Consider the following 13,430-nt stretch of genomic DNA (forward strand, 5'->3'; position numbering starts at 1 on the left):
TTGTTGAAAGTTTTTGGGAGGGAGAGAATCATTTCCCTACCAGTTGTATTGATTCTACAGTTCATTTGCCTCCTTGCCTCACATAGTCCAAGGTCCATTGACTTCAATGGAATTACTCACACTATGAGTCAAGTCATTCATGTGCATGAATGACAGTGCCTGCAAACCATTAAACCCAGTTAAAAAGGGAGACACGTCTTGAATAAGATGAAATATGAACAAGACATCAATTGCTATGAAGATCTCAATATTTATTTACTATACGTATGGATTTGCTAAGAATGGAAGGCCAAATTATTGTTATCCATGTTTTTAATTTTTTTTTCTGTGTGTCTTGAAGGATTGATGAGCACTGACTACTTTCAAAATGATAAAGAATCTAAATGCTAATGAGATTCTTGATAAAACTTTAAGAAACTAGTAATATGTGAGAGAGATACTCCCTTTGATCAACATCCTGAGAGCTTTGTTCTTGGTATTTACTCTAGACCCAAGCACTTGGAAGAGATTAGGCTGGTGAACAGGGACAGTTATGAGAAAGGAAAAGAGGTAAGAATAAATTTTCAGTCTCAGGCATTGTCCTGTCTACCAGTCCCCATTTTGGGGAACTTTTCTTTAAGTAGGTGAACAAATGAACTGGAAATGAATGGGAAAGAATGTCAAAACACTATGGAACTATTCACAATGGACGAACAGAGGAAAGAAGAAGTAACTTAAGAGGACTATCTCATTCAGTATTCTCTTGATGAATGAAGATGCTACTAGCTTTCGTGGTTCAAATTAATACTGTCGCCAGCTAGTAAAACTTTGCACATTTGAATAGGTGATTGCCTTGCAAATCTCTTCATATGAAGCCCTGGAGCCTTTTTTCCAGGTAATCGATACTCCTCTGTTGAGTTTGCTGTGAACTTTTCCAGCGGTGTTCCTCAACTGGCTAGGTAAGCGTCTACAATAGATTTGCTTGCTTTGTCCAGCAATGGTAGTTTCAGATGAATTCCTGAGTTGAGACAATGTGATTTTTCTCCCAATTTACGGAAATGTCATCATATCCCTGGCCCAGCTGCCTTATGAGGTTGCCCCAATTAGTATATCAGTCAGGAAGACTTTACATATTATATAAAGGTGTCATTTCCCCCTGAAGGATGGCATGATAAATATTTTCTGGGCTCTTTGCATGGCACCTGTAGAGAGTTTCTAGAACTCCACTGTCCAAAGTGATAAATAACCATTTGTTCTTTGAAACTATTCAGTCTCCTTCCTAACAGGCAGAGAACCTCTTTTAGTCCTGAGCTCACTCAGCTGGGTTGAGGCTGCACAGGCTCTGGTACCTCCACAAAAGGGACTGACAACCCAGAACCCTGCAAGGGGAGACACGCCCCCCTCTCTGGGGACCCAGGCTGCCTCACTCCTTTCCCCAGCCAGGTGAGCTTAGGGACAAAAGGAACCACAGAGAGGAGTTGGGCAGAAAAAAATATAGCCAGCAATACCAGCAAAAAGCAGCTGCAGTCAGTATTTGTAGGTTCTGATGATGCTTTCTTCGTCCAAAAGTTTTTCACATTAGCCACCACCAATCTAACAGAGTCTATTACTGATTCCACCAAGATGTCCAAAACAAAAGATGCTCCTGAGAAAACCTTCTGCATGGGACTTTAACTTCTGGTGTTTAGAAGCTGTGGTTTCTGCAAAGTCCAGACTACAACAGTCCTACAAGGAAGGTGGGGGTGTTGCTGATGCCTTTTCCCTCGTCTCCTATGGGCCTTCCCTATTGGCCAGTGGAGACTTGCTTGAGCTGTTGTAAGAGTCTGTCAGAGTCTCTCCATCATTTATCTGACCTCTCCTGCACTTGCCCTATTTACCTGCCTTGTGAGGCTGGCCTAGTGAGTCTGCAGTCTTCTTCTCTGAGGGACAAACCTCCACTGTCGGAGGGCTTGTAGTCAGCAGGGAAAGAGGACATGCATCTGAAGAAGTGGGATTTTTTACCCACAAAAGCTTATGCCCAAATAAATGTTAGTCTTTAAGGTGCCATCAGACTCCTCGTTTTTGTGGATACAGACTAATACGGCTACCACTCTGATACAGGGAAAGAGGAAGGCTGCTATGTACACTGGGTCCACTCCTAGCAGTGGTGCCTTCTCCTTCTGTTCTTCCTCAGCAGTAGCACTGGATCTGCCCAGAGAGGATTTTTGAATACACGTCTACCCAAGGCACTGCGCAGCCAATGAGGACACCATGAGCAAGATCCCAGGGCAATTTCACTCACAAACTTGTGAGCCTACAGCAGTTATGCCCGTCAGGTGAAAAAGGCCCTTTCAAGCTAGGAAGCTTAGCAAAGTCTGCTTCCAATTCCTGCTGTGGAGTACAGAAGAGGTATAAACAAGAGCACATAGCACATACAGTGAGCAGCCTGGCCCTAGGATGGCAACAGCTAGGCTTGTTGGTCCTGCTAAGAGCTGCCTGAAGGAGCTTGGGGAGGAGATAGACAGGTCACAGAAAGAAACTGCAGCTCTTCAGGAAAGAAAGATGTGTATAGAGGGGAGGATAGTATTATAGGGAGAGAAGACAGGAGAATTCTCTAAATAGGAAGAGGCCTGGAGCATGACTGTATACTTCTTTGGAAGAATCATGGAAGGAGTGGGACAATCACTGAGCAGCTCCTAATTATCAGGTAATACCGCTGCTGCATGCTGGAGAACAGTGGAGGGGACTGTGCCTGGGAAACAGTGCAATTAAGAAACCATTAAAGCTATTTTATTTTGTTTTAAATTACATTTCCAGTCACAACTGCTTAATCCTCACTTGGTATTCCAGGAGTCTGGGCATGTGATCCACAGAAGTGCTAACCAGTGTGATAGCAGTGCTGTCCACAAACATAACTAGTAAATCAGATGACTTTGGCATCCAAATACAAAATAAGTTTGCACACTAAGGCCCTAGTCCTGCAAAGACTTCTGCAAGTGCAGTGGAGTAGTCTCATTAAAGCGTTTGCATAAGACTTTGCAATACTAGGATATGAAGGCCAAGATTCAGCAAGTTGCTGAGTTCCTCCTGTGAGATGCTGAGCAGTTTCAACTCCCAATTATACTATCTTAAATTTGGGATACTGATGATTTTTACAACAAGCCTTGTTTTTACATTTTTATCTTTTTTTCCCCACTGACAACATCTCTACCAGTTCAAGAGAGGGCTTGTTTAAAAGCAATGAATAAGTGAGCTCTAAAACCAGTATGCCACAGAATTCTCATTGAAAACTGGATATGTGACCTTATTAATTTCTTTACTCTTAACTGATAGTTCAACTAGATAGTGATTCTGTGATTAAAAGCTTACTATGATAGTTACAGTCTACAAAATTACGATCAACCAGAAAATTAGATTCAGTGACGAGGACCCAAAATGAGAGTGAAGTTGTAAGAGACATTAGCCTCACTGTGGAATTTACATTACATCATGTATATGTATGTTTATGTGAATGCAAACAAAGATACCTCAGAACATAAAACTCACTAATGGAAATACCATCCTTCATTGCTAAGCTTCCATCCACTTCTCTAAAGCACATATGGAGCACACAGTAGCTGTCCCTTACCCTTTCACTAGAAGGGCAGATAATGTGGATGCATTTTTATTCTTCCAGTCAGAGGGCAGATTCAGCCACTTTTGATGGTGTAGTTGCTCATTTTCTTGTACAATTTTTGTTGCAGACGGCCCCCTGAAACGAATAAAAACAGTCCATGGATCTTCAAATATGTTTGACTCTGAATGTCCTGACATTACAGTTATGGGAGGGAAAGATGCTTTAGTACCTCCCCTTTATGCCAAAGTCAGGCAACTGACTGATACTCCAGATCTGCAGATGGTTGCGGGACAGGTTTTGGCCAAAGTCAGACCTACTCACATTTTATTGTTATTCATGAAAAATGTTCTAACAAGTAGGAATGGGAAATGGAAATGGCAAAAGTTCTCTGGTGGCAGAAAACATAAGCATGATTTCACATCTGCTTTATTCATTACTATTACATTTTGGTCATAATGCTCATAATCACATCCAAGCTTTTTCTTCCCAAAATTTTCCTTTCCAAGCAATTTCAGTTACCCACTATGTGTCTGTTTAGCTCATATTGCTTCCACAAGATATAATCAGGAATGATGATCACAGTATGGATTGATTTTATTCATACTGATCAACAGAACCACTCAGAGGAAAATTTCAGAACATATTAAAATAGAGTCTCTTAAATGAAAGTAGCTGATAATCAGATTTGGTAGGTTGGTAAAATCACTTCCCACCCCACCCCACCCATTTTTTTCCTGGTAAGTAAGACTTCCATCTCTCTCTTTGAAGCTCTTCATTGTAAGGTTACTTCTACAAAGAATTGAGCCCTCAAGCATTTACTTGGGTCTAGATTCAGCAACTACATTTTTCTCCTGAATTAATTTGCACAAGATGCCATTTAAAAAAATGAAGAGTTTTTTTAAAATCATTTATGCATCAGACAAGCAGGTCAGTTTAAGGAAACATCAGATCACCCTGCCCCAAAATACAAATGCCTTTTAATAAAAAAATTAGCAAATTCTCAAACATAACAGCAGGAAGATTCTTCATGGATTTGGATTTCAAAATATATGGTGCATATGTGCATTAACATGAAAGCTGGGTAAAAGTAGTGATCCTTTGTTAAATTTCGTTTCAGGAGATTTTGCACTCTTGAAATACTGCTCTTCTGTAAAACATTTGGCAAAACTGGCTACTTTTAATCTTAAAACCCTGCAAAAACACCCAGTTCTGAATATTTGCTCTTGTGCTGTGAATTTGAAATGTGTTCCATATGTAGCTCTACAGCATTAGCTAACTAACCAAATACCAGATCCTTAAGTCCAGCCAGACTGTACAGGGTATAGCTCAGGTGCACTAAAGTTTGCCTTTATGCTCCCCTGATCCTGAGCTCTCTGAATGTTGGAGTGGTTCCCAAGCATAAGAAAGAGCAGATACTTTAGACTCTAGAGTCATTTACCCTAGCTGTGATCAGCTTCAGGAGGCTGGAAAGGTAGGCAGGAACTGGCAAGCATAGGGAAGCCTCCATCATGTTCCATTACCCCTGGTCTCATGCCTCTTTCTCCAGTAGCAGAAAGGCAAGGCTGCGTTCAGGCCTAGGTAACATCAAAGTGCAGTGGGACTATGCAGCTCCATAGCGATCTATAGGAAAGATAACCCAGGGCCAAAAATTTTGCCCTTCCCAAAAAGGGGACCAGAGAGCTGGAATTAAAGGTGTATATATTTGAATGAAAAGAAAAGAAAAGAATCTTAGGGGGACACTGACACAGAGAAAATTGAATAGTAATATGGAAGACACAGAAAAAGGAAAAATGTGTATGGGGGCCAGCTCCAGACATTACAAACTTTTAGATTTAGATTGACAAACTTTAAACTGATAAATAGATGTTACATCATCTGGCAAAAGCAAGTTTTTGTTTGCTTGAGCATGTAAAGACGTCAAATAAATTTTGGAAAATTCATATGAGGTACCTAAAGCAGCTTTCTGTCTGGAGCTAAAGCAATGCAATGGACTACATGAAAAATCTTTCAAAGCTGGTGAAACTAGAGGCAAAAACGCACCCAACTGTGATTTTACTAAGGTGGGTGGCAAGGGTCCAGGGAAAATAAGTGGGAAGGAAAAATAAAACCCTGTTATTACTATCATTATTTAAGTGTTGACAATGTCCTTAGGAATTATGGTCCCGCTTCAGCAAAGTGCTCAAGCACGTGCTTAACTTTTAGCATGTACTTAAGTCCCATTGACTTAAGTGTCACTACATACTGATTAGTTAGACATTGGAAAGAGGAAAAAAACCCAAGCACAGTGGAACTTATGGCTAAAGAAAAATAGTTCTGTACATATTATTAAGGGACTGATTGTGCCTTCTGCATGCACCCCAAACTCCCATTAAAGTTAGTGGAAGATCTGGATACATAAGAAATGCAGGATCTGCACTAAGAAGCACACACGGACAGTGAAGATGAATGATGAACAATGTGTTGTATTTCAAAAAATGTTCTGACCTTGCCTGAGCAATGGCTGTAAAAAGAAAACATGATGGATTCTCAGATTCTGCCAAGATGCCTTTAAGCTTTCAATGAAACATTCAACTCTCAGACTTATTTTTGTTCCCTCATTAAGATTTTGTTTTAATGACAATCTTAAGCCATGATGATGCATTAAAGACACAGAAAAATCTGGGTTTTTCCTGCTGAGGAAAACCTTGCAGGAATGACTTTTTCAAGATTCTACAAAGCTGTTACACATGAAGAGTTTTTAAAAAGTGTAAAAAATACCCCAATACTGTTTTCCTTTAAACTAAAGTTAGACAAAAGTCATGGGTAGGTTTGGAAAAATACAGATATTCAGGGCTCCTGCACGATTAATGAACCATAAACAAACTGATTCATAGTGTAATTGTATTTTTAAGCATCCTACAGTTTCTAATGCTTGATTCCCCACCCCCCAGGAAATCTGTTACTATTTGGGCCTTTCCTGGAAAACTAATTTGTTTTTCAGACACATCCATTTGATCTACTACAGAAGTTTCCGTTATGTAGAAGACCACCCTCCTGCTCAGAAGATTATACGGTCCCTAAGCTTGACAGCTAAGGAATCCTTTATGGGAGAAGAGAGGTATAGCACTTAGTATAATTTAAAATAAATCACTTATCTAATTTAAAAAAATAAAATTCCTTCTAGTACTTTTAAAATTAGACATGTGGGAAATTATGTTAAATTATATATTATATATACACACACATGTAGTAGTAGAGAGTTTAGGGGTTTCTAATTCATATTGACCATCAGAAGCTTGTTAACCTGTAAAAATGTAAAGATAAAACTGAACTTCAGTTATAGCATTTAACAATCTGAGTCCAAGTTTTCAAGTCTGCTAAACAAAACAAATAGCTAGAGAAACCTGGGAGTCTACATCTGTCCAGCAGACAACTGAAAATAGGTTGGAACGGTTGCACTAAATGATATTTTCAGATTTACACCTCTTCAGCCCAGCCATTATCTGTTATTACGTTAACAACTCTGCCTGTGTATCCTCTGAATAAGTTGCTGGTTTTGATATATTTGAATTGCTATATGAAGGAGAGGGCATAGCTCATAAATGGCTCCAGACACCTTATGGTTTTCCTGTAAAAAAATGATCTATTAGCCATAAAAATTAACAATATGGTACAGCATGTTCTATGTCAGCAGTGAGTTAGTTTGCCAGGTCTGCATTAACTAAAATCTGACAATAACCCAAATTCTGGATTCCAGCCAATGGAAGGAAGAATAAGAAAAAAAATCAGGAAAAATGTCAAAGGGCCTAGAGATTGTGCCTGCATCTTCCTCATATGGCAGCACATGGCATTAGGCTATTTTAAAATCTGAGTTATATTACTTTTATAGTGGTTTAAAACAGGTAACATCCACTGGTTAGCTTACTATACAGGTTGTTGATGGTCAACTAGGCATGATTTTTTGGCAACAGTTGTCAGTGCAACCATATGGAAATACTCTCAGCAGGAGTGGCAGAATTAGTCAGACTCTTTGGATTCTGTCCATTGTATGGCTTCTTTCTCCTAATCTCCTCTGGGCATATTAAACTATTATCACTCCATGATCTACTAGCCAACAGCGGTTGCTAGTGAGCACTTTTAAACCAGTTCTCACCTTATCAAATGAAGGCTCTTCTGCAGTAAAGAGCTTCTCCCTCTTGTGTCTGCTTCTGGTAAACAGATACAGCTGCCTCCTTCTCTTAATTTCCAGTATTTTCTCATTTCTCCTTCCATCTCCTCCAACAATGTTCACAAAAACCATTTTGTCTAACATTTTTGACCTATCTTTGTTTGAAGAATCTGCCATGAGCAACTTCTCCATTACTTCATAATTTTGTAGAATGATGTTTTATCCATTGTGTGGCTTCCACCAAATATGTAATTTATAAAATACATAATTCAGAAAAATGTATTTTTAAAAATGAACACCATCATAACAGTTGATGGAGGCAAGCTTATATTACCACAGCGGTTCTTAAACTGTGGGTTGGAACCCCATTTTAATGGGGTTGTCAGGGCTGGTGTTAGACTTGCTGGGGCCCAGGGCTGAAGCTGGAGCCTGAGCCCCCCACCCTGGGTTGTGAGGCTGGGGCTTCGGCTTCAGCCATGGGTGGCGGGGATGAAGCCCTTTGGCTTTGGCTTCCCCACCCCCAAGAGCAGTGGGGCTCGGCCGGGTTCAGGCTTCGGTCCCCCATCCTGGAGTCAAAGTAATTTTTGTTGTCAGAAGGGGGATTCAGTGCAATGAAGTTTGAGAACCCCTGTATTACCCCCAAAATTGTGTGATCTTAATAAGATAAAACAAACAGACTGTAGCTAACCTGTGCTTTGTATTTATAAAAAGAAGTCATTCCGGATTATATTCTATAATAATATATCCATTCACCAGCATTAAAAGGACACCGTCAATTTGAATGCTCTGAAAGTGACTAAGTATTAAATCTAGTTCCTGAGCTTCCCCTCCACATTCCACAAAGCACTTCAGCATGTGCATAATTTTACTCATGAAATCAGTGGGAGTACTCACAAGTGTGCTTTGTGTGATTAGGGCCCTTTTAAATAGTAAGCCCTGATTGCTATTTATCTCTTTTTCTTTTTGAGTTCTTTTTAAAAATGTTTTTATCTGGGTTTTTCTCCTTGCTGGTGTTTATAAGGACTTTTCAAATAGAAAGAAATAGATTATAAGGAAAGCAGCAAAACCGACTACATACATACATACAAAGATTAAGATCCTCAGTACCCCTTCTGCCCTTTTTCACTCTTTAGGGTCACAAAGGGGCCCTAAAAACCCCAATTCCAGTTGGAGTAAAATTCCTTGTGTAGGCAATGCAGAAGTCAGCTGTGAGGCTACTTTCCAAGGAGCTTCTGGCAAACCTAGGCATAGTGGACAGGGCCAGGGACACAGTTTGGAGCAGGAATAGCAAGGCATGACTGAGGTGAGGCCTGTGGTGGAGTTTCTGGGCAGCTCTGCAGCCCATAGGCAGCCATAATACTTAGAGAGGCCCCTGTATCATGCTCAATGGAAATGGAGTAAGAGTGCCCATGTTCCCTGCCTGGGCTGTTATTGATATTATCATAACCTAGTCCCAGATTTGGATCTTAGCGTCCAAAATATGGGGGTTAGCATGAAAACCTCCAAGCTTAGTTACCAGCTTGGACCTGGTAAAGCTGCCACCACCCAAAAAATTAGAGTGTTTTGGGGCACTCTGGTCCCCCCAAAAACCTTCCCTGGGGACCCCAAGACCAAATCCCTTGAGTCTCACAACAAAGGGAAATAAACCTTTTCCCTTCCCCCCTCCAGGTGTTCCTGGAGAGATACACAGAAGCAAACTCCGTGAATCTAAACAGAAGGAGTCCACCCTCTGTATTTCCAGTCCTGGAAACACAAGCACTTCCCTCTTTACCCAGAGGGAATGCAAAGTCAGGCTAGTAAATCTAACACACACAGATTTCCCCCTGACTTCTTCCTCCCACCAGTTCCCTGGTGAGCTGCAGACTCAATTCCCTGGAGTTCCCCACTAAAGAAAACTCCAACAGGTCTTAAAAGAAAGCTTTATATAAAAAGAAAGAAAAATACATAAAAATGGTCTCTCTGTATTAAGGTGACAAATACAGGGTCATTTGCTTAAAAGAATATTGAATAAACAGCCTTATTCAAAAAGAATACAATTCAAAGCACTCCAGCAACGATAGACATGTAAATACAAAACAACAAACCATCTTTGTACTCACAACTTGGAAACAGAAGATTAGAAAGCAGGAAATAGAAAAATCCTTCCCATAGCTGCGAGGGAAAGGCAGAAGACCAAGAACAAAGGACTCACACACCAAAAAAACCCTCCACCCAGATTTGAAAAAGTCTTGTTTCCTGATTGGTCCTCTGGTCAGGTGTTTCAGATTACTTCTTTCCAGGTGTAAGAGACATTAACCCTTAGCTATCTGTTTATGACAGACATGACAACAAGGGAACAGGGAATGAGTGGAGTTAGGCTGGAACCAACTCAGCCACATGGCCAAAGCAGTGCACAAGGTTTAATAACGTTCCACTTCTTCAACTTAACCTGCTCGATTCAGCTTCACTCTTTGCTAACAAGAGAGCCCTCAAACTTATGAGGGTGCAAAGATGGCCACTTAAGCCACTCCCACCTCCTGGCTGCAAGATCCATAGTGCACCTCTTACAGGTGCAGCACAGAATTTCACCCATGGAATACAACCTGGACAAAGGAAGAAAATGGTTTCTTCCCTAACTTCTTTCAGGGTTAGTAATCTGAGGTTTTATTTTTAACTCTAGAAGGTACAAGGATTTTGATCAAAAGTGTGATTTTCACATGTTATTTGTTTTTTAAAGACATACACACTTTTGGAGAACTTTCTACAGTTTTGACTGGACTTTCTCTGCCCTGTGCTGACTGGCTATTTGCACCAACCCTCTGCTTTCCCCTCCCTCACAATCTCTTCATTTAAGCATCAGTCCACACCTGCCCTCATACCATCTACTCCCATGCTTTGGACACACCTCTCTCATCAGCATCTCCCATTGGCTAGCTTACGTGGCTCCCCCCCAGCATGCTGGCTTTTGTGGATCCCATTCTAAAGGCATCTATTGTATAAGGAGCCTCAGCACCGAACTCAGGCTTTGTGGATTCCAGTGATTTTTCTAGGCACCTAAAAGTTAGGTGTTGCAACACCTAAGTCCTCTTGTGGAACTGGGCCCAAGTGTCTTGTCCTTGGTCACATGTGGAATCTGCAGCAGAGGTAGGATTGAACCTAAGTCTCCCAGAGGCCAACCTAGCACCGTACATGTTTTATCATCCTTCTTCACAAGTATGTGTATCCTGAGGCACCAGACTAGCAAAACAAGTTGAATATTAACTAGAAAGGAAACAATTTCTGAAAAAAGTTACACCTTCTGGAATTATAAGCATGAATTGTTATAGTATTGCTACATCTATTTACAGACACAAATAGATACATGGTAGAGTATTTACATGCTAGCGAATATGCATTACTTCAAGCCTATTTATGACTGCATATGCTTATCATTCTTTTACAGATTTTCATATTTTTAAAATAAGTTTTGCAATTTCAGTCACAAGTTATACTGTGATTTTGGTACTTCCAATTTATTAGAATTATTTTTGTCCCTGTTTAATAAAATAAATGTATGTTGATGAACTCTCTATGATCTTCACTCTAATACATTCCCAAGGATTTCATAAAATACACATGGACATCATGCGTTGAATGTATTAGAGAAAGATCAAACACATTTTACATTCTGTTGAGTGGGTTTAGAATACTAGGTTGAATTAATGAGCTGAAATACTGCAGTCTTCACATAGCATTTGATTTAATAGCTGTCCTGTTTATTCTTAGAGCAAATAATGTATGTTGGATTCAGATTTTCAAACTTCTTTTAATAGTAGATTATGTATCCCTTTGATTTCCTTGATGTTTCTGACGACTTGTCTACATGGTGGGATAATGCGCACTACAGGGTGTGATTTCTAAAGATCACTGATGTGTGGTGCATTAGTTGGTCCGTGTAGACCCTGCTGGTGCATACTAAATGTTTCAAAATGTTCTAGGGAACATGTAGCAGTGCACATTACCCCACCGTTAGACATACCCTGAGCAGAAGAGATGCTGTCTCAACTCTTCATTTTTCTAACTCAGAGCTGGTTAGAAGACATAATCAATGGTCAGCATAGTAGTTCAGATGAGAAATAAATTAGTTTGTTAGCCCACCAGCTAGATAGAGCACATATTATTCTTTTATATTCCATAGCAGGTTACTATAGTTTACCATAATGGCATTTGCTATCTCATCCTAGCACAGGAGGAGAAAGAGAGACTATTTCATGCAGTTTTCACAGAGTTGCTAAACAGAAATATTTGCTAGAGACTTGGTTTTGGCAGACTTCAACTCTGAATAGACCATCATTGTTTTATCACTGCCTGATCAGCAGATGTGGGTTTCCAAACACATGAGAATAATTTGACCAGCCCAATGTCAAGTGAAAACTATAACCATCTAGGCATACTATTCTTACCATTCAGTAGAGAATGCCCATCTTTAGAAATGTACCAGCTGACCCTCATGCAGTGAGAAGGTTTCCAGTCAGCATGGAAGCATATAAATAATAGTTCACTTCATGTTTAACATTTTTTTCACATTAGGAAAAACACATGAACTTCAAAGAAAAAAATACATTCTATCATTTGATGAGTGGACATTTTGCCAGTTTACTTATCAAAACTTTTGATACAATGTTTTCATCCATCTCATACGTGCAACATGTACAGTTTTCCACAACATATCACATCATTATATTGAGCTGTAACAAATTGTGGAAAAAATACAATCAGCATGGAATTAATATCGACTGGCAGCCAGACAAATAGCCTGAGTTTAGTACAATAGGCAGAAACTGGGTTACTTTTTATGTTGCTCCAGCTACCAGAGGTCAAGTTTATTATATCTACATTTTCAAACTGACTTATGTTTTAGAATCTGTCATTTAGAAGTGTTATTCATGTGTATTTGGAACCATTTGCTAAATTCATCTAACAGAACCACATTTCATTGTCAATAAATTCTATTCATTTGTTTGTGGCAAATTTAATTCTCAGTAATTAAAACAAACAAACAAATAGATTCACACACAGTGAGAAAGACATTTCTTTTATGTTCTAAAGATTACAGAGCACTGGGACTTGTCATCTGGAAATTCACTGCTAAATACAACTATGATTTCTATCTTGAACAACTGTACAGAGAAGAAAAGTACCATGTACTATATTTCCTCATAATTTCAGGCATAAGGTAACATAGACTCACATGAATTATTATTAAACAAACTTATATATCTATATAACAAATGCCTTCTGTATAATGGCATCATACAGGTGTCATTTATTTGTTTAGATCTTTAAATGTATTCATGGTGGCAGGGAATGTAAATCACAAAATATTCCCTTTTTAAAATCACTTTATGATCTGGATTATGATGAATGTCCATGCACACAAAAAAGGTTTTGCTCAAGATGTTATTATCCTTAGAGCAGAATGTGACTATTGCAAGAGAAAAAAAATGTTCATCAATATTTTCAAGCCTTATATAATACATATTCTAACTTAATATATAATCCATCCTACCAAATTGTGTCTGGAAATAACCAACCTACTGAAAACATGCCAAATGTTATCAGTCTACTATTACAGGCTTTCTTGTTGGAGGCCATTTTATATCTAATAAATGATACAGGATGTCAGTGGCAAACAGGTGAGGTATATGACTTGAAGTCTGAAAACATTACATAATCTAGTCCCTCTCCCTG

General features: G+C 39.4%; 1 protein-coding gene across 1 annotated transcript in view; it reads right to left on the reverse strand.

Annotated features, from left to right (window-relative positions):
• The window catches only part of CORIN (corin, serine peptidase), a 289,680-nt gene that overhangs the window by 22,619 nt on the left and 253,631 nt on the right, over positions 1–13,430 (reverse strand). The window contains 1 exon segment of the mRNA XM_030564547.1: positions 3,587–3,709. Within this exon segment, the coding sequence (XP_030420407.1) occupies positions 3,587–3,709 (123 nt within the window).

This window comes from Gopherus evgoodei, chromosome 5 (assembly GCF_007399415.2).
Source record: "Gopherus evgoodei ecotype Sinaloan lineage chromosome 5, rGopEvg1_v1.p, whole genome shotgun sequence".
Taxonomy (NCBI): domain Eukaryota; kingdom Metazoa; phylum Chordata; order Testudines; family Testudinidae; genus Gopherus; species Gopherus evgoodei.